At 35.1% G+C, this 22438-nt stretch overlaps 1 protein-coding gene across 1 annotated transcript in view; it reads left to right on the plus strand.

Moving 5' to 3' along the window:
* Nucleotides 1-22438, plus strand: part of ODAD2 (outer dynein arm docking complex subunit 2) — a 69685-nt gene that overhangs the window by 25847 nt on the left and 21400 nt on the right. The window contains exons 10-13 of the mRNA XM_063149307.1: nt 379-621; nt 8119-8233; nt 19000-19188; nt 19775-19996. Of these exons, the coding sequence (XP_063005377.1) occupies nt 379-621; nt 8119-8233; nt 19000-19188; nt 19775-19996 (769 nt within the window). The remainder of the gene's footprint in view (nt 1-378; nt 622-8118; nt 8234-18999; nt 19189-19774; nt 19997-22438) is intronic.

Below are 22438 nucleotides of genomic sequence, written 5' to 3' on the forward strand. Positions count from 1 at the left end.
TATTGTTAACACAGCAGGAAAAAGTGCTGGAAGAAAGGATGGCACATTAATTGCCAGTCTTCTGGTTTGTTTTCAGCTGTTTGTAGGTGTTGCATCTACATGTCAATTTTAAAAAAACACTCAAACTACTCAAGAAGTTCTTAGACAACTAAATTGTAGAAATGTAGTTAGAAAGTTAGAGTAAGACATTAGGCTGTATGTCACATTTCGAATAATTGTATGGAATCGTTTACCTGTATTGGGATTTCTTCAGCAAGGTGATTTACATACAGAAATTAAAACTTGTACTTCAATTATAATTATACTTTAATTATAAAATTAGGCTTATATTGGTAACATACTAAAAATACCAACTTTGGATTTATTGCTGTCTTTTAGATTTCAGGAATATAAAACCGTAGAAACTTTGGTAACATTGCTGACTGATCAGCCTGAGGAAGTCCTTATAAATGTCATTGGAGCACTGGCAGAATGTTGCCAAGAGGAAGAAAATCGAGGCACCATCCGCAGATTGGGTGGAATTGCACCTATGGTGACGTTACTGACTTCAACTAATCCAGCCCTGCTTGTGAATGTCAACAAAGCAGTGGGAGGTTGTGCCATGGATCCTGAAAATATGGCGTAAGTTACTAATATTCACAGCATTTTAAATATTGAAAAACAGCTCAGTTATTCTGGTGCAAATATAGTCAATTCTAATCTGATTTAAAGCATTTTTTGCTTCTTGCTTTTTGCAGAACTGTGTGGGTTAGTTACTAATCTTACTGTAAGTTTGCTATAGATAAAAAAAATATTAAGGAAATATATAGAATGTAAAGAGTTTGCATTTTGAGAAAAATCAAATAAACCTTTAGTAAATTGATTTTTGTGTAAGTTGAAATTCAAAGTTTCAAAGCACCATTTTAAAGTGCTGCATGATAGGTCCATGTTTTACACTCTCTTTTTACTTCTGTTCTTAAGTTATTAAAAATATCCTAAATTAGAGAAAGTTATTCTAAAAGGAAATGTACACATTTACTGTCATGATAATAAGCTACACTTTTTGTAGTAGAGTATTGCTTGTATTGTATATATCTTTTGTCCCTCCCCATAATTCCTTTTGTGAACTCAAACAGTTTTAAACCCTTCTCTCCCCTCTTATTCCTTTGTAAAATCAAAGAAAAAGACAGCCTTTGATTTTGTGATGTCAATTTGTACAAATTACGAAGATTGTTGAGTTTTATGATGAGGTGTTTCAGTTAAATGTTGAGGTCAGCATTTGCTGTACTTACTGTTCTCTTGCAAGGATATTTACCTCAAGATTCTCAGCATATTTTCCTCCTTATACATAAAGGAGGTCAGAAAGAGAGTTTTATTAAGCTCCTCCTGTTCTGATTTGCATAATTCACTTGATATTCATATAGCAGTGCAGGGAATTCTTTTCCTGAATAAGGCTTTTGTTTTCATGCTTTGGCTGTCACCCAGTGGCAAAAGACTGGATGGTACACAACCATAAACATGGGTTGTATGAGCAGTTAGCCATGTAGCATAAAAGTATAAATAAATGAAATTATTTCAATGACATTTCTCACTAAAAACCAGCCTTTAGCATAATATATTAACCTAAGAGAATTAGCATTGCAAATACTGAGAAACTTAAATGCCAATAAACATGAACTGATATTTATAAAACCTCAGACATACTCCAGTACTCAGAACTGTCACTTGTTGTATCCACTATGGACAGCTTCATATTGGAATGTGTTCAGTATAAGCATAAAAAAATGCAAGTTGCTGCTGAAAATTGTGGTTGAACAGAGTCTGTCTTGTCTTTGAGAAGGAGAAAGTAGAGGTTTGGGACAAAATTTATATTATAGAGTTTGTAAAGAGTGAACAAAGGAATCAAATACTGAATTTCGTTCATATGAAACATTCTCTGTTGAAGTTCTCAACTTTAGAAGTGTTTCTAAAAGTATTTCAAAACATTAGCAAGTAAGCAAGATCTTAAATAAGTGTGACTATACTTTTTGATACTACAAAAAAAGTTACACAAAGTTTATTAGCATGACTGTGCCATGTACCTGATGTATTGTGCCAGCTATGCTTGTAGTACTAGAAGAGATAATGCTGCTATATTTTTACCAAAGCATGATTCATCCAAGTGTGAATAAATTCAGCGAAATTTTAAAAAATAATGCTTAGTTAAAACATTGACAACAGTGTAACTGCTAATATGTCTAAAGTATTTCCTTGATTGAGTGCTCTGCATCTCACAGGGCACTTAAAAGCAACCTCCCCTCCCACCACTGACCCCTGCCTCTCTCTCAAAAAAAACCAAGAAAAAGAAAAAAAATTATGTCCATTCCTCTCCCTTCTCCTCCTCTCAGCTCAGTACAGCAGAAGCTGAAATTGTGTCTCCTTATCCAAAGTGCTGTCCTTTTGGGGAAGAACAAGTCACCAAAGACATGAAATACACACACCCCCAGAGTCTGCAGTATGACTCTTTTCTGTTTACAAAATTGGGGCCTAAAACAATAAATAGCCTTGTTAGAAACGACTGTGGAAGTCAGTCTCTTTATGTAAATATTTTCTGATGTTCTTTATCAAAAAGACACATTTTAACAAGTGTGTGGAAGTGTACCAAGATTACCTTCTAGAAAGAAGCCAAGGAAAGCCACTGGCAGCCTGCACATACATACAGGTGATGAGACCTTTCTATTGCAGCAGGTTGATGCTTAGGTGTTCATGCTCTTTCAGATTCATACAGCTGGATCCTCATTACATTTCTTATCTCACAATCATTTCTCAGAATGGTTTGACAGATTCTAGGTAATCAGTTCTCTATGGTCTTTTTCCTACCAAATTTGGCTGGCACGTCTGTGGTACAGACAGGCTGTCTTTGCAGTGTAACTTTCTTTAGTTTGGCAGCATAGAAACTTTTAAAATTATGATGATTTTCCTGGATTCCTCTATCATTGCCTTTCATATGTAGTAAAATTTAAGCTTTCCTAAGAATTGAGATTTTTCAGATATATTCTTACATTTCATTAGCTGCAAGTGTGTTTGACAAAGTGTGGCTTAGAGACTAAATATTCAGTTTAGCAGTCTTCTACTTTGAATGTGCTTATCCTTGCAGCAGTAGGTATGTGAAGACCATACAGACCAAGAGTGGAGCTCACATAATTTCTGTAAATGATTCAGATATATAAGGAAGAGGTTGTGATTAATATAAGAAATAAAGCATCATTGTGGACTAGAAAAAGCTGAGTATTCTATGAAGCAGTGCAGTTAAATTCTGAGGGAAATACTGTGCTCTTATGTTCTGTGGAAGAAGCTTGCACTGATAGAGAGTGCATAGGTGATAGATAGGCATATGTGAATGTACATCTATATGTCTTTTAAATATTTTATTTCTGTCATGTTTCCTAGTTAACACTGTGTCTCTTACAACTACTGAATGGAAGGTACACTATTATTTCTATCAATACAGTACAATCCTCTACTTCAAGGGAAGGAATTATGTGAAGGAATTACGTGATTTTTGCTGACTCTATTGAGCTATTTAAAATAAAAAAACACCAGCCAGCTTCTCTCACAGCCAAAAGTGTGTTGGCTTATCTAAAAAAAACCAACATAATTATGTGACTGGACTTCCTTACGCTAATATAGACAGCATGAAGCTGTTCTCCATACTTGGTCTGCTGTACCAACACTGACAGAGATGTTACTGTTTATTTTTTTAATGTATATTTATCTTTTTAGGAACTTTCTGTAAGTTACTTTTTGTAACTTTCTTTATAAACAAAGGACTAGTACTTATTCTTTAACTGACGCTAGCTTTTCATTTACCCTTTCCATTTGAAAATCCATAGACTGCATTGCTGGCATTCAAGACTGAGGATTATTTTAGCCAAGCAGATGGAGTTTGAGTCATTGGTATATAATACTATTTATCAAAGCAGTCAGCAGCAACCAGTGAAAGTTTAAAGAAAAATGCTGAATTGTGGTCTCAAAAAAGATGAGATTACATTCTGTCAGAGTAAAACCCTATAATCTTAACAGTGAGCACAATAAAGAGTCAGTATAACTTTGTTTATTTACATTTGTATTTGTGGTCTAAATTGGCAGGCAATTAAACTGAAGATCTCAAAGTTCTGGTAAGTAACATTTTAGCAGTGAAAGATGATAGATATGACAAACAGATGTCTAGGCTGTGTGTACATATGTGTGTTTAAGCAATTCATGTTGATATTTCTACTGGAAATGTTCAATATTAAGTTTTAACTTGAAAAAGAGGTATTATTTCAGATTAACAGTTTTCAGATATATTTTAAAAAGCAAAGTAAATTTCTAGAATTGCAAGCCCCATCTTGCTCATAATGTTCAATGATGTCATGATAATGAGATTCTTAAATAATGTGAAAAGTCTTCATTGCCTGTGAACACAGAACAAAAGTAATTTTAAAAAATTGTCTTAAGTTGACCAATCTGCACTGGTCAAATAGCAAATACTAATTCACTGTAGCCTAAAAATTGCAGTTATCTCTGAATGGGTTTAATTGCAATAAAGTTATTTGCCCATAAGACCTATTCTATGTACACCATACATATATTCTGTGTTGGAAGCAGGAAGATGTTTTGATCCTACACCTTGCAGCTACCTTTTGGTAGGAGTGGTGATGCCAGCTGAAAATATCCCTTCACCTCTGCTCTGATCATGTCTGGCCAACCCAGGAGCACATGACAAGAGTGCCTCTGCAGCCAGTTCTAATTGCCATTGCAATTTCTTTTGGTCATTTTGAGGAGCAAAATAATATTCTAAATTAGATCATTATAATTACTATATTATATAATCACTTTATTATAAATAAAAATTCGGAATTATATCTATTCTAAATTATATCAGTGATCAAACAAGATCAGTCTGTGACAGAGAGCTTTGGTTCAGAGGAGGTGGCCCAGTTCTATTGTGAGATGCCTTGGTATGCTGAGGAATAGAGGCATGACAGTTCAGAACCTGGGCTCTTGCTTTTGAACGCCACATATTTTGTGTTGTTATGTATTTACAGTGAAGGACCAAGTGGCTTATAATAAAGTTTGCATTTCTACTGTGAGTGAGTTTCATGCCTGTTAGGATTTTGACTATTAATAGTGTTCTGTACATTAAATACATTGCACACACATACATGCATACAAAAGCAGATCAACTATTCCATAAAGCATTTGAATATTAAAGTATTAACTATTAAGACTTTTATATCAACTAAATACTGTATTATTGCAGCTTTTATGAGATTCCATTCAGCTTTCAAATAAAATGTTTTGCATTTTTATTTAAAAACCTGTCTTTTAACAGTCCCTTGAGTGGTTGCCTGCTCCAAATTTTAGTCTAGGTTAATTTTATCAACAGAGTATCAACAAATTATAATAATATAAATTACTTAAGTGACTGAAGCCACAGAGTGAATAATGTGCTAACTATGGATGAATACAGAATTGAATGCCAACCAAAGTAATTTTTATGTTACATTTGCTTGTATTTATTGTGGTAAGAAGCTTTATTACTTCATCCTGCTAATAATATTATAATACATTGTGGGAAGAAAATTGGATACAAAAACTATATAAAAAAGCAAATCATAATGTTGTTTAGCATTATGCCATCAAAGCTAGAATTTTCAAGATTACAGGTCTATTTTTCTCTCTTTATTTTTGTAAAGAAAACTGAATGTGTATTTTTGTCAGCTTCAAATAGGAGTTTTTACATAGGAAGGAAGTTAATGTCTAAGCACTTTTATAGAGGAAACATTTTTCAGGACCATTTATTTTAGTGTTCCCTTTGCCATAAAGGCAAATGCATTCATTCAGCACCCATTTTCTTCATCTGCTGGATTGTGTAGTGAAACCAAAGGAAGATTAAAAAATTGAACTTTTTAGCACTGCTTTCTAGACTGGGAAATATATGTTCTCGGAAAAATGAAAATAAGGTTTGTTCTTGCATGGTGATTACACAATTACAATTCTTCCAGAGTGAGAATTTAAGAGCATTATTCCTGTATGTAGAGGTATTTTTATTTATGTTAATCTACTGTAACTACAAGTAATCAGTGATGAACAATGTGATTTGGAGGTTTATTGTTTTGTTTCTACTGTTTCCTGGTTTAATTTTATGCATGTTGAGTGGTCAGAGAACTATACTTTCACATAGTCTGAGCTGGGTTCTGTTGATCTAAGACAGCTGGTCTTTCCAGCCTTTAAGCAGAAGGCAAAACCCTTCTTCAGCAAATTAGTGATAGAGGGACCCTAGTTTACCTTGAAATACTGAAGACCAGAAAGCTGAAAAGAAAATGAAAGTAAACTTCCAATTGACAAGGAAGCTTTAAAGGAAATAAAAAGATAAATCAGGTCTAGGGGTTGTTTTTTAAGTGTGGTGGGAAAATCTGAGCTGAGTGTTTGGCTCCTATCTTTTGATTTTTATATACTTGTTGGAGCTGGGTCATTTATATTTAGGCCCTCTTGGGAGGAAGTACCTCATGTTGGTAAATGATCAGTACTCTGCTTGACTAGAGGAAAGATTCATGGGTTCTTTTTAATTAATTCCAATACAGGAAGAAAAATCCTGAAATCACAGAAGAGTAATGTTAAAATTGCTTAAAAGTGTTTGGGGTCTGGAGGGACTTAAAAGTTTGTTTTGAAGCTTTTACCTAAGTTATCATTACTATGTCAATATATATGTGTAATTGAGTAGTTTACGCTCCTATTGTTTTATTTTGTCGTGTTAAGACTTCTGAATTTGTTCTTTGATGATTTTCTCGCAATTGATTTGGAGCTGAGTGAGTAAAATAAGCTGTACTGAAACTGGCAGATCTTTAAAAACTTAGGGTATTTTAGCTTAACCATAGCTTTGTTCAAAAAGTCTTATTTTGAAAAACATAGTTGTTAAAACAGTTTGCATAAAAATCTTATGAATAGTCCTTGCTTATTTTAGACGGACTTCATGTCATTATTTATTTTTTCTGCTTCAAATGATGATGGAATTACACACAAAGTTAATTTTATAGCTAGTTTTAAAATTTCCTGGCAAAGCATATATAGTGAACACAAATAAGATGTTTTACCTGCTGTTTTCTAAGCTCTCTTAAAAATGTGTTTTGAATTCTCTTGCATTTACAATTAAAGCTAGAAACACATTATATGCAATGGAATTTTTTACTTTTGAGGTGTGCTTACTTCTCTTCAGCTCATCTGCTTTGAGCTTAACACAATTTTTTTGAAAAAAGGCATATTGGTAAAGGCCAGGAAGTTTTGTCTGACCTTCCTTTCCATTTAGGTTGTTCATTGGAACCTAATGTGAGGTTATGATCTCCAAGCCTGATCGATACATAATCATAACCCAGATACTGTAGAGATGATTTTCATGTTGATTCATTTCTCAGTTAGTCATGAAGATACTTTGATTATAGTATGTTTAAATAGTTATAACATAGTGCTCAGTGTTGGTCTTGTTAGGAAGGAACATATGGGAAACAAGTTACACGTTATTCATGCCCAACAAAGGATGCTCTGTAGTGTGACCATTTTAATTTCTAATGCTTGATTAGAAACATAATTTTTAAAAATATGTCATAGAGCAAGGTAAATACATTAAGCATAGACTGAATAAAAAGTTAAGTACATAGTTTTGGCCATAAATATTTGTTTTGGAAAGTATTTGTTACTATATGAAAGAAGCCAGTATGCTCAAACTCAGATTTCGCTCTGCATGTAGATCATTAAAAAGTCACATGCTTGTTTTCACATTTATGAGTCCTGGTTATAATGTAGCTTGCTTTATCTTCTATAAGTACTCTGAATGACAGTGCTGGAAAAAAATAAACAACATTAATGAGATTAGTTAGAAAACATTCTGTCTTTACATCAGTTATTGGCACCCATCTGTTAGAGTGGGCACTGTTTGTTGAATATGTTGATAGTGATTAGCTGACAATAAAACACAAGCATTTGCATAAAGCAAAACAGTATGTCAGAATGATGCCAGTGTTTCTTAGAACAGTGTTCCAAAAAAACTGATATCATTTGAGATTCAACATTGTATACTCCATAATTAATGTTCCCTTTTTTGGTCTGTTTCTGCAATAGGATAATTGACAGTCTAGATGGAGTCCGCTTGCTATGGTCATTGTTGAAAAATCCTAACCCAGAAGTTCAGGCTAGTGCAGCTTGGGCTCTTTGTCCTTGTGTTGAAAATGCTCAGGTAAGAAAGTATTTAAAGTAGCAGGTTTTTTATATTTATACTCATATAATTTTTATATTTGAATAATTTCCAGCAATACTTTGGTGTTTGCTACTTACACTCTCTTTATTTTATTCTGTTAACTGCTTAAAAAACATGTTGTATTTACTTTCAAAAGTGAATAGTCCTCCATTTAGCACCCATTATATAATCTGTTTTGCCTTTACAGTGTTTTCTGTATTGACAGATATATTTTAGTAACTTATCAGTACCTAAGCTTACTCTTCCCAATAAAGCCTGATGAAAATCTGACAATGCTGAAAACAGAAAGCTTCTACTCCCAGGCTATGAATAGCATGGGTAGTTCTAGTTGTTCTCCACTGTGGTCTACTTCAGCTGTGTTCTCAAGAGACTATCATTTGGTTTTAGAGCACATTTTAGACTCGGTGCCAATGTAATCTTCAGGTTTTCTGCTCAGACTGCCAACAAAAAGTGCCAGTTGTGAATAGTGGTGGTTGTGCAGGTCAGTTATGTACAGAAGACTGAGCTATTCATTTACTTCATGTCAGTTTCCAAATAGAGATAAAATAGTGAGGATAAACTGCAAGTCATCTCTCTGAATTCTTAGCACTGACATATGATAAAATAAATGGGCAAGGTTTTCTTTCCCATTAGAAGTTTCCTCGAGTACTAACTTTATACGTTAATCCTTGTACTGTACTAGCTTCCATTTCTGATTTAGCTCCATATTTAATGCAACATTTGCATCTTTTCTCTACTTTATGAAAAATATATATCCTTCTACACAGGATTGGAGATCCTGACTATGTAAAGAATAGTAATTCCTTCAAAGTGCAAGAAATCTGTGGCATCCTTTGCAGGCAGTTTCCTGTTTGGGATTGAGCACTGTGTGGCTGCTATTAATTTATGTAGATGATTCAATGATACAGATATATAGATATAGAGATATATGGATTTATAGTGAGAAAAATTTGTGTTGTTTTTTATAACTTAAGCATTTTTTATTTCTTCCCAGTGATTTCTACAATGGCAGCTTGCTTGTCATTTTTCACACATGCTGGTTATTCTGAATTATCTTTTCACCTTTTTTTTTCTACATGTGCACTCTAGTGCAGTAAAGTTTTTTGGTGCCTAATGGTGCAGTGTAAACATCTCTCCTCTGTAAAGATACGAATACAACTGCCTCTCTCTTGAACAATATTGCTGTAACTGAATGTTAAAATACTACTTGATCTCAGTAATTCTTCCTATGTGTAAGACTCTGCAGCTTGATGTGCCAGAGTAGAACTGCACATTGGTAGAACATCCACTAAAAGCACTTTTACGGAAACTAAGGGAATAGAGGACAGCTACTGAAATTATGCATTACGTGGATTTTTTCTTCATTTTTTTCCCTGGGGTGTTTGATGAGTGCAAGCTATGTACACCCTTAGTGTAGCTATTCTCCTTTCATCTCTCTTGGCTGCCTGCCCTAATGCTAATCTGTGATCCCACAAAGAGTTCTTTGTGTGACACTGAGGCCAAGTGGCTCCCTGAAACAAACCTACAATAATACCCTTTCCGCTGACGCTGAATAGAAAGAAATATGTATAAAGCAGCAACTGCAGCCACACTGAGGAAGTGCAGCAACTATTTCTATCTAAAGAGAATTTGGGATTTTTTTGTTCAAAGTTAATATTATTCAACAATTTACATGATCTTCCAAGGAGCAGTTTGGTTTATGCAGGGCTTGATTCAAAAGCAGTAATAAGTACAGGACTTTAAAGGGTAATGTGTGTTCTGGCCTTTCTAAGCCTGTACTTGGGACTGCAGACTGTGTTTCAAATAGCTGTGAGAATGCAGTCTGTTTTCTTTTTGTGTTCTTTTGTGGAAGCTATAATGGTTCTCTTCTGTGTTATGGAGGTTCACAGATGAAATTGAATTTGTTAGTAGTATCATAAACAAATTTTTATAACAAGTTAATGCAGCATCCATTTTTCTGCACAGATATTTTAATTTTACTACCAACTTAAAGGTTATTTTGTGTATTTTAAAAATCTTATAAGCTAATCAAACGTTCTGATAGGGCAGTTCTTTTGTAGTATGTGATTACATGTTTCTTTTTCATGCTTACTCTCACCATAATCTGTTTAGGAGTATTTCCCATAGAATAGAATTTTATCAGTATGGTGTAGCTAAGCGATATTGTTTGTTACAAAGGAATTAAAGGAATTATCTTAATAGAAGCAGATTCTTATTAATGAATTCTTTACTTCCTAAAGGAAAAGTTACTACTGCAGGCACATTGCTAGTAGCAAAGTGTAAGTGCAGTGTCCAAGAAATACAAATGATTATGAAAAATGAGAAGAGAACTCTGTTGATGTTGGAACAGCAATATTTGGTTATGATGCTTCTTTGAAAAACAGTACTTGTAATGTTCTCCCAACATACATCAGCCCAAACATAAACATTTGGAGAAATTCTACAAAGATGTAATTTGGGCTATTATAAAAATCACCCAAATGCATTGTGCCAACAAAAGGAACACTGCCAGCTTGAGACTGTATGAAAATTCCTATTTCCTCACAGAGGAACTTTCTACTAAAATCTTTAAATAAATTAAAAGAAAAAAAAAAAAGGAAAGGGAAAAAAGATCTAGTGCTTATTTTCTGTCCTCATATTTAGTAGTTTTGGGTGCAAACATTAAAATGCAAATGGCAATATCAGGCATTGTGTTTTTTGTCCCATGTGCCTGCATATAAACTTTCAACTTGCAATTTTAGCCTTGCTATAGCTACAACTGTGAGGCTTTCTCAAAGAGCTTCATTAAGCCATTTATGTATAGAGTTGTGGTTTCAGCTAGGGTAGAGTTAATTATTTCTTAGTAGCTGTTACAGTGCTGTGTTTTTTCTGTCAATTTAAGTAAAGAGTCAGAGACTGGGGGTTTGAAAGACAAGAGAGAGAAAATTACTGTTTTCTTAAAACTTACCTGTGGAATGACATCTCATCTTTTTCTGATATACTGTGGTTTCAGTTCTATAGGAGACTATCTTGGGTATCATGAAAGATGAGACATCTAAAGTTGTCTGTGTGTTTATTTCATAAGGGGAAAGAGAATGATCATGCTGACACCAAAAAACCCCAAAACAAAACCAGGTTTAAGAGGGAAGGGTCACGAAATGGGTATGTGTAAAAGTTGATTAGTGTTCAGTCCTGCAGCAGTGTTATATAATGAGGAAGTGAATTTTGCAGCCAACCAGCCTAGAGTTACCCTATGTGTAGAAAATATGCTGCTGATGATCTATTCTTACATAGATTTTCCTTGTTATGGAAAGTTTAACATAACCATATGTATAAAACCACAGAGAGCATTTCTTTTCTAAGAATAACAAAGAAATGTAGTTGAAGTTGGAAATTCTTCTAATATTTAAAAAATAGTAAAACCATTTGCTGTTTTAAACACATTAAGATGCTTTGATTGCACATTTTAATAATTTAAAACTATAGTGTATAAAGATAACTGTGCTCCATACTGCACACTGTTGTTCCTTTGTTTTACATTTTAAATATTTCAGTTAAATACTACCAATGCATTTTTGGTTTTGTACCATTCTTGGGTTAAGCCTTAAATGTCAAAATTCCCTGCTTGTATATGCACAGTGTTTTCCAGTTTCTTTGTTTGCCTTGCTGTGCTTCTTGCAATTTTGCACAGAAACCTTGGTTCAAATTTAGTGCTCTGACTGCTCTCTTTCCATTTTTCTATTTGTTTTCTCTAGCCATTAGAATTTTTTACATCTATCATACCTGCTTCTCTGTATTTGCTCTCATTTTATGCAGTTTTTACTCCCTAATATCTGGATTTAGATCTTCCAAATTTTTAAGCATTTTTTATTAACCAAGCATCAAATGCATACAATTAGAGAGACAAAAAGGAAATTTTTGCTTGCCTCTGAAGCCTTTCAGAGAACCTGGGTCCTCAGAGATTTAGGAAGCCCAGGAACTGGCTTCCTTTTTTAGTGAACTGACTCTCAGGAGTTATTTGGGTTTCCTACAGAGGTTTTGGAGATCCTAAATGGACTGTCATAAATTGCCCTGAGGTCTTCAATGTCTACATATCTAGGAGTCCAGTTTCTGTAAAACACACAGCATGGAAGCTGGTAAGCAAAGGGTGCAGCCTGTATCTCCCTCACACAGGAGACTTGGGCCCTAAGTTCCATGCAAAGCAGCTGCCTGAGAGCTTGGAGACCACAAGAAGCCAAAAAGCTTAGGAGCTCCTGGAGACCTGGATTTCCAGCTGTTTGGCAGCTCATCAGGCAAGAAGTCAAGGATTCTATGAAAACTAGAAGCCAAGGAGCCTGGCAGGCTACTCATCAGCCATCTGGCTGACAAGAGAAAAGATGAAGAGACATGTTGGTTATTTAGCCTGCCTTTCTGCCTGGTTTCTGTCAAAACTTTTCAAGAAGTCATTGTGTTCTTATGGAAGGTTTTGATTCCATTCCATTAGTATTTTTTGATGGAATACTGTTCCATTGGAAAATATTTGACCAGCTTTTCTTGTAGCCTGGTTTATTAACAGCTACACATGCTAGTCAACAACTTGTTGTGTGGCTTCTTTTAAATCTGATTCACTAATTGGATTTTGAAAATCTAGAAAATATTTAAACCCCATCCTCCTCTAATTTTTTTCCTCCCTTCTTTGTTTTTCCTTTTTGTTCATGTCACTCTTTTCCTGTCTTTATGCTCTCACTTGCCACTGGGAGCTCTGTAGGTCTTAAAGCAAGAAAAGAGCATGGAGATCATTGTTTCATTTGCTGCATAATATATACCAGAAGATTTCAAGCAATCATTCTGCCAAGTGATGATTCTGATGAAACTTTTGACTGAACTAAAACATATTTTATACTTCATCCTGTTTGTTCAGATTCTCAGTGGTCTGTAATGATGAGTGGTACAACATGATATGATTGCCTTCTTATATCCCACTCTATTTCTGGAACCATGCCAGACATGCAAAAGCAAACAATAACTGTTTTAGCAACTTCTTTGTTTGTTTTGTCACTGACTTGATAGTTTAACTACACCATCCTCAAAACATTGTAATATTGCTGTCTACACTTCTACAATATGAAATTACATATCAGTGATGACTATCTCATAAATATATTAATGATTATAAGAAGTTTGCTTAGACATGTTTGAATTCAATTAAATCCAAAACCAATTGACATAATGGCTTTTTTCCAGTTATTCAGTGTTATTTGTTTCTCATACATCCATTACTTAAATGCTCCTCAAAATAATCTAACATAATTGAGATAACTGTGGCATCAAAGGACTTTGATATTCATTGTTTCACTGCTTATGTGGGTAATTGCCAAAAAAAAGGATTTTGGCAATTACCCAGTACTGAACTTCAGGTATAATCTGCCAGACTGAAAAGTAAGAAAAACAACATACAGGACTACTAAAGTTGTATTAGTGACTAGGTAGACATTTTCCCCCTGACATTTTTAGAGACTCTTTATTGCATGCCTTCTTGGGCTATATGCTTGGATAATTGACTTCACTTTGGTTCTTGAAAGTGTCAAGAGCAATACAGTTGCCCAAGTGTGCAATGATCAAATCCCTGAAGAGAGAGAAGAAATTCTGAAGAGGAATTCTACTGTTACAGCCTATAGAGTAGCATTGGAACCATGTCAAAGCAGCTCTGGTGTTGTTTTCCCAACACATTGCATTTTCTCACAGAAAAAAAAGTTGAGATGTAGGGAAGTAGTTTTGTCTTCTTCATCTGTTCTGCAACTGTGGAAGCCTCCATAACTGTATAGACAGAAATAAAATTAGCCTTAAAATATAAAGTAATTTGATCAATATTACCATTGAGTTATTTAATAAGAACAATGAATAGAAACTTCCTTGTATAAATTTTGTTTTCCTTTTTCACTAAGCAGCTGTAATATAGAAACTTCTTTCCATTTCTTTATTTTGAACTTTAAATTGGTTTGTGCACTAGAATGAGAAGCTATTCAGTTGGGAATAGCAAAAGGAAAGGAAAAGCTTCCTTCATAAACGAAAATGTAGTTTAAAGGTGACTCTTGATGACTAAAGTTTGTTTGCCCAGCCATACCTTTACTTATTTGGTTTGGGTAAAAGTGATTCAATTTGTCAAATTAGCTTTGACTCCTTAAACTTTTCAAAGTGTCCTGAGAGTGAAATATCTTTAGCAGAGAAATTTTGTATTTCAGGTGTAATATATTTTAAAGATAAACACAATGTATTTTTGTAATAACGTGTTTAGCTTTAAATCTTTCAAATAGAGAAAACAGTTTTCACTTTGGAAGAAATAAGAAGGGAATTATGTTATGAAAGAGGCCTGTAGTTCTTCTACAATTCCTGTATGTCTCAACTTAAGGCTGATGAACTTTATTCACTCACTGAAAATAAATACAAAAAACATAGAATATGACAATGAGAAAATGCAAAAATCCCAAATGTTCTCCTTGTATAAGTACCACAAAAATCAAGTCCTGCAAATACCATAATAGTTTCTGCTCTTGATTAGAAAACCTGCAAAATACTGTGATCTGTGTCACAGTATTTTTGCTCTTGGCTGAAGCCAGTACAGAAGTAAGTGAAAAGGGAAAGTTAACTGAATCTTGTTAATAGTCATGCTGGCCAGCAAGGTACAAGTATGTAGTAAGAGTAGGGGGATGAGGCTTTTAGTAACACAGCAGGTAACTTTTCTTGCCTCAGCATCTATGCCAGATAGGTGTGTTTTTACTGCTTGAGATTGCAAATCCCTCCCCGTGAATCCAATTTTAAAATAGTATTTCTCATACTTTCTGAGGATAAAAGCTTCGCTCTCCACTACTTAGAAGATGTGGTCACATGAAGTCATGAAAGATTCTGTTATCTCTTCCTTTCTTCTTTAGCCACCTGAAACATAATTTAACAATCCATGTTTTTTCATGTGTCACCTCAGGTTAAATGTTGCATTAAAAAGAATATTAATGATGAAGATATAAAATGAAGATATCTCTTGTTAATATAACACCTTCTTCCCCCTCTGTTTCTTTTTAACATTTTTATGACTTCTTTAGATGTCTTTGTGTTTGACCTCTTACTTTGGTCAACTCAGGAAATATTGTTAAAACAGATACATTCAGCTTATCGTTACCATGTGCAGGCAGATATATGTAATAAAATTATGTGGTTTATTGATTGTCAGTGATTTTATCAATGTTTTTGTCTATGAAGACAGCTTCTTAGGCTTTATTCTTAACATTTTTTTTCCCATTTAATTCTACCTGAATAGCCTTGTTAGGACAACCAATAAATAAGATTTTGTTACGATTGGTAAGGAAGTGGGACACATGGATAAAGCATAGTACAGATAAACATGAAAGCTAAACACATACCTATAGCTGGAAATTACAAACGCTTTGGGTTGTTCAACAAAGTAAGTGGTTTGTTAATTAATTTAGAAGGTGAAATTTAAAGATTGCATTTTTTTGCAATTGAAACAGAAAGTAAAGAAGTATTTCCAAAGACATGTTACATATTCTTTTTTCTCTTACATTAATAAAAGCAGTGTGGATGAAAATGCCTGAGAGCATTTGAAAATTAAAATCACAGAAGTTACTTTACACTATAAGCAGTATCTGATCATTAATGCAAAGAACATAGATTCAGAAGAATTCAGTTGTAGCCTCTGCAATTACAGGCACAACTTCATATAAATTCTTTTTGAAATTTTCAGGTATGGCAATTGAATAAAATAAATACGCATATTTCAGTTTAGAAATATATTGTACAAAGCAAGTGTGTGGTTTTGCTTAAACAATGCAAAAAACATTGTTGTTTAAGTTTCTCCAAAAAAGAGAAATCTTGTACATAACATAATGGATTTTAAAGCTCTCATTTTGGTCCTTCTTTCCGTTCATTGTTCTTCAAATTTCTTGCTGTTTTGCTTTTCTCTTTGTCTTGCACAGACCACCAGACTACACCCACAATCACATTTGGGAAACTTCCCTGACATGTGGTTTCTGCAGTTTCCCTCTGCTTTTCATCACTGGTAGAAAGCTCTGTCCTTGTGTTTACTTGGTTTCACAGATGATTATTGAAACTCTTTTCTTTTTCTTACTGCTGAATTTTTTATATGTTATTCCATGACTTTAGTGGGATGTGCTCCAGTACAAAATGTGGAAAGTATAAGCTTGTCAGAAGAGAAATTCAACAAATAGGGCTATAATCACCTGGAAATAAAATATGTACAGGTAGAAAAATATAAAATGTTGGTATTGATTCATTAAGATGAGATAAAGACTATTTATCTCCTCATGCAATATCTTTCAACAGCAGGAATATGGAGGTATCTGAACCATGCAGAAAAACACAATTGTGTTCAGGGCCCTTTCAAATCTTAGACCTTGTACTGTAGCACTTACCTGTTGAACAGAAGCCTTTCTCATTTGTTGAGAAAGGTAATGCTGTAGTGACCTTCAAAGTTTGGAAGTAAATATAAAATCTTTCATTTCCTTTTCTCCTCCCATGTCTGGTAATTGAACTTCTAGCCCTTGAATACATGTAGGTAAGAAATTTGTGTGTAGAAAGCTTTCTCAGTAACCCATTACATATTGCCTTGGATTGGATTTTAAAATTTCATGACAAACATGAAAACTGATATGGACAAACTGTTTTAATTCAGGTGATTGTCTGTAGATGCATTACATTGTGATATGCATACACTAGCAATTATAGAGGAACATTGATGCTGGTGTATCCATGGGAAACCTTCTGTACGCCCACCTGCCTCTACATGCAGCTCACATGGTAATAAAATGGCAGAGCATTGTCCCTCCTTCTCTTTCTCAGCCGCTGTTCTGTGCCACAAACCTATATTGTCCTTCTTCTGAATTTACATTCTATTTTAAATTTTATAAAGACCTCTGCTATGTGTTTGTTTTGGGGGTTTTTAGGACTTTTGCATGAAGTGTACTTTTGGATGCTGCCCTTTTTCCACTTGCTGTGGTGTCTGTTTTCTACCCTTACACAGTTTGGCTTTAAGCTCTCCCTTCCAGTTTCAAGATTTGTTCTGCCTCTGGCAAAAAATGTTTCGTTCCCAATGGGCCTGCCCACTGCTTTTGCTTTCTGTGAGAAGGAAACATCACAGCTAAGAGTTCTGTTTGACATTTAGTCCCAGAACTAAAAAAAGATGAAACTGCAGTATCTTATGAAATTTTCATTTACCAAATCCATGATTTGATGGATTTGCTCACCAAAGCTGACACAATACAGTTGGACCCTACTGTGTTCATAAATCAGCCCCCCAAAAGAAATAAATATAATCAAAACCATGCTTGGTCTTCAGGGTCACTCCCTAGCCCTAGGAAAGTTCAAATAATCCATGTTTGCACTTACATGAAGTCCAGAGGCTTCCAGGAGAGTGTCTAGTAGTTTTTATTCAAAATTCTCCTAGTGGCCTGTTGAAAGAAGCAAATCAAAGCAATTCCACTTACAGATTTTTCTTTCTATCCCTGCACATTTATCACCACTGAGGAGCACAAGCTGAAATTAATCCTATGAAGTTACTGCCAGCCATTTGACCACTTGTCTCTTGTTCCAATGTAGTAACAGTTTGACACCAGACTGTGCAATGCCACCTGCGGATGTGCCGCCATAACATCACTTCAAGAAGTCTGTGCTCAGGAAATTTCTAAATCAGAGAGAATACTTTCATACTGAATAACCCTTAATGGATTTTCTTTATTTCTTTGAATTTGCCTAACATGTAATTTTTTTGAGAGCCACTGCAATCCTGTTTCAAGGACTTACAACTTCTCAGCTGTACATTGTTTAAAAGCAACTTTGATTCTGAACATGCCACGTACTGATTTTATCTGATGATTCCAGTTCTTCTAGAAGAGAGATCCTGGTGTGCTCTTTCCACTCTACTCAAGGTTCTGTATATCTATATCACACTGCTCCTTCTTTTGCTTTTCTTACCTTGAATGTTCTGATTGGTAAGTCATTCCTTCTGCAGAACAGTTCCCTACCAGTGATTATTCTTGTTGTCTTTCTCTAAACCTTTTTTAACGTTATGATAACTTTTTGAAAAATGAATGAGATCTGCCCACTGTATTCAAGATCTAGGCACACTGTTTCTATTTCATTTTTATGGGTAAACATAGACATTTTTCCAGGGTAGTTTTTGTGTCCTTTATTCACATTTTACATTGATTTTTTGTACTCTGAGGTACACCATGGTTTTCCCACAGTTGCTGTCATGACTTGTGTAACTTTCCCTCTTAAATATTCCTGAATACTATTGGCATTGATACAAGAAAATAATATTGTCATTCCTTTGTCTTAGCTGTCAGATTAAATGTAGGAAACAGGAGACACTTTGAGAGCCTAAAGTGTCTGTTGCTGTGTTAGATGCCCTGAGGTGTGCAAGGCACCCATCTGGCCACTTTGATACTACTGATAAGTGAGACTTGCACCCTTCTAAAGTGACAGCTGGAGATTTTTATACCCTGAGGTATGAAAAATGATAAATACCTTTATTTAGGCGTTGAATTTCTGCCTGTATGGTGGCATATAAAATAGTCGAACTCTCATATGTCAATCAAAAGAGCTCCAAGTTCCAAATAGCCATATTTCTTGGTGAAGGCAACGCAGCAATAGCTGCAGTTTTGAATAAATATGTCATGCCAATCTCTTTTTTAAACATTTGCATACAAATACTGATTGAATATTTAAAAACTGTGTTTCCTTTGATTCACATTTAGAATTCTGGGGAGATGGTTCGATCATTTGTTGCCGGCTTGGAACTGCTAGTCAATTTGCTAAAATCAAAGGATAAAGAAGTTTTAACAAGTATATGTGCAGCCATTGCAAATATAGCTAAAGATGAAGAAAACTTAGCTGTTATGACAGATCATGGAGTTGTCCCTCTGTTGTCCAAGCTAGCAAACACAGTAAGTAATATTTAAAGATATCATCAAAAGTGTTGGAATTTCTTACTTCAGACTGCATTATGCCCAACTGAAGGGTTATGACAAGAGCAGTAGATTTTGCAGCAGTTACAAGGAAGAGTTGTAGCATCATTCCTCTGTGGGACATATATTGGACATCAAAAGAGTCTGTGTCTGCTACTAAAATTGGTTTGGAAGATGAGCTTCATTTTAATAGTTACTGTGGCAGAATATTGCTTTTGAGTGGTGCAGCTGCTATATGAGAACAGCACAAAGGGTTGAGAAAACAATTAATCCGAACATGCAGAAGAATCTCACTGATGAGGTTATATTTTACATTTTATTGCTGTCTTATCTAATTTCTAGTCAGTCTAAAAGTACATTTGAAATAATATAAAAATTCATAGCACTTGCTATAAAAAGAATATTAAGGGACTTTAACAGCTCTATGCCTTACAGCTCTCTCCAGTTTTAATTGTACTGCAATTAAATTGGGATGCCTTAAAGATGTGTGGGAATACAATTTTGCTTTCCAATGAATTTTTTGTTGTGTGTTGACTTTAATTCATTATGTTTTTACCTTCTTCAGAACAATAACAAGTTAAGACGTCACTTAGCAGAGGCCATTGCCCACTGTTGCATGTGGGGCAGCAACAGAGTTGCCTTTGGAGAGGCCAAGGCTGTGGCTCCTTTAGCACGTTACTTGAAGTCAAAGGATCCATTAGTTCATAGAGCTACAGCTCAAGCTTTATATCAGCTTTCAGAGGATCCCAACAACTGTGTCACCATGCATGAAAATGGAGTGGTGAAGGTGAGGTGGAAGCTTTTTCTTATTTGGGGCTCAAACTATTGAGGAGGTTTGGCATGGTCAAAAAAAGATATCTTTAATTTGAAATAATTCTTGAATACTGCTGTGTACCTCAAATTTTCTAAACTTTTTCCTAGAAATGTTTGGCTAATTAGTGAATTAGGAAGCAGGATTTTAGTGTCAAAAATACTACAGCTAGGTGGGTTTTGAGAATGGAAGTATGATGTGGACATTCACCTTTAGAGTACTCAACTCTGACCTAGGCTGGTGGTGGCATGACATCTGCATTTTGTCGTTCTCAAGTGACATTTGCTAAAGAAGTTGAGTTATCTCAATGGATGGTTGCCTAGCATGGCAGCATGACACTTAGACATTGAGTGTAACTGGATTTGGGGGCAAATTAAGATACCATAATACAAAGGCTTAGTTTACCTGGAGCTGTTTTGGTGAATTCTGAATTTACTTATAAAATTCTTATTTTAGGAGTTAAGCATAATCACATTCTGCAAAGATCTTAGAACAAAATTTTCTTTCAAAAAGATTTTTTTAGCAAAGTTTTGTCTCACTAGTTGAAGTCAGAGGAGTTACTCCTTTGGCACAGGAGAGATGAGCATTATGGCTTTAGAGGTGGAGACATTAGGAGTTCTCAATTTTCATAAATTCCCTGAAAGATTCACTGTATGCAGACCTTTCATTTTACTTGATGTTCAGGTAAATGTATTTGCAGTAAGAGTTGACTTACAATGTAGTGTTATTATTAATGTTGATTTATTCCTGCATTTATGATCATGTACTTCATTGTGAGCAGTTTCAGTTCTGGCACAGTTAATGGTGCTGAATTATCATGTGTTTATCTGTGCACTGTTGACCTTAAAGGATCCACCGGTCAAAAATACTTAAATATTCAGTTTAAGGTCCAATACTTGGACTTACTCAAATCTAAGCTACCCGTTCAGCACTGGAGAGTAACACCTTGCTATCACAGTCACATATATTGGCTATACAGCACAGAGGAATATATGCTGTACTACAGCATTAGCATTTGTTGGTTTTAAATCTTGCTTCTCTCTGTTTAACTGGCACAATCCATTTTCTGTGCTCCTGTCATCTGTTTTCTTTCAATTTATTATGGAGATTTCAGGTTTCATAAGTTGCAGCACACTGATTCTGATAATGCACTTTTAGAGTAATTCCACCTCACTCTAGGTTCACTTTATTTTTCAGTCCTAGTTAAAGTATTAATAAACACTTTAAATAAAAAGCATTAATTTGTACTTCCAGATAAATAGGGATGTACAGAAAAATATAACAAATTTTTAATGTTTTTTATTATTCACAATATTCTGGATTTTCCAGATGTGCTCGCCCAAGTGCTTTTGTTCTGTGTTGCCAGAGCTGAGCAGATCATGGAGCAAATCAACACATGCACCATGGCAGCTCAGGGCACAGATGACCAATCCACCAGCCCTTAAGAGCTTGACTCCCTTGCAGGCACTATTGGAATTGCCACCAAGAACCAATAACTGCAGTTTCAGAAAGGCTGGATAGGCATTCCCAGACGGCAGGGAGAGTGGGTAGAGATTTAATTGCAGAAATGCACAAGTCAGAGGGCTGAGTCTTTCCTGGCCTGCTCAGTTGGTCTGCACAACATGGGCAAGACAGTAGTTGCAGCACTCTGTTGGAACCCTGGATGCTGAGAATTTTAAACTTTCTGTGCTGAAAGGTGCAGACTCACTACAGAGCACTGCATTTGACCTGAGGCTGTGGAGAAGGCTTCCAAAATTGATTGACAGCACTGGGATTACGGGCTTTTAGTTGGTTAGAAGTGTGTAATATCACAGGGTAGAAAACTTAGAGTTTGGGGCTTTAGAATATAGTAATAAATATGAAGCAAGATGGAGGTTTTAAAGTGGAGACGGGATCTTCTTCTTTACTTTCTTCTTCCTTCTTCATGGGTTTGGGTGGTATTTTGTAATTGGGCAGAAAAGTCTACATTGCAGGCTTCGAACGATCAGTTATTGGGTTAAAAGGGAAAATAATCTAGATGTCATTTCAAAGTTGGATAGTTTAGCCTTAAAAGACCTTGTAACAAGAGATAGCCATTTTGTGCCTTGCTAATGAAAGACTGCAGAACTCATGGCTATGTGGCTGTAGCATTGATAAGAAACAATAAACACCTAAGTCTGAACATGGACTATCATCTGGAGTGCCTTCCCTCCTGACCCCAACAGAGGCAGAAAAAACAAGCAGAGAACCCACAGCACTCTGTCTGTGCCCTTGGATATCTTTGCTCAGTGCTTCACAGTAATGACAGAATGCCTGGGTGTTTCCATTGTTCTAGCCTCTCCAGTGAGTAGTTGACTGAAAGCATACTTTGTATTTATATACAGGTTGTTATGTACGGGTTATTCCAGGACCAATCATATTTTTTCTAGGAAACTTATT

The sequence above is a fragment of the Melospiza melodia genome, chromosome 1 (genome assembly GCF_035770615.1).
Source record: "Melospiza melodia melodia isolate bMelMel2 chromosome 1, bMelMel2.pri, whole genome shotgun sequence".
NCBI classification, from domain to species: Eukaryota; Metazoa; Chordata; class Aves; order Passeriformes; family Passerellidae; genus Melospiza; species Melospiza melodia.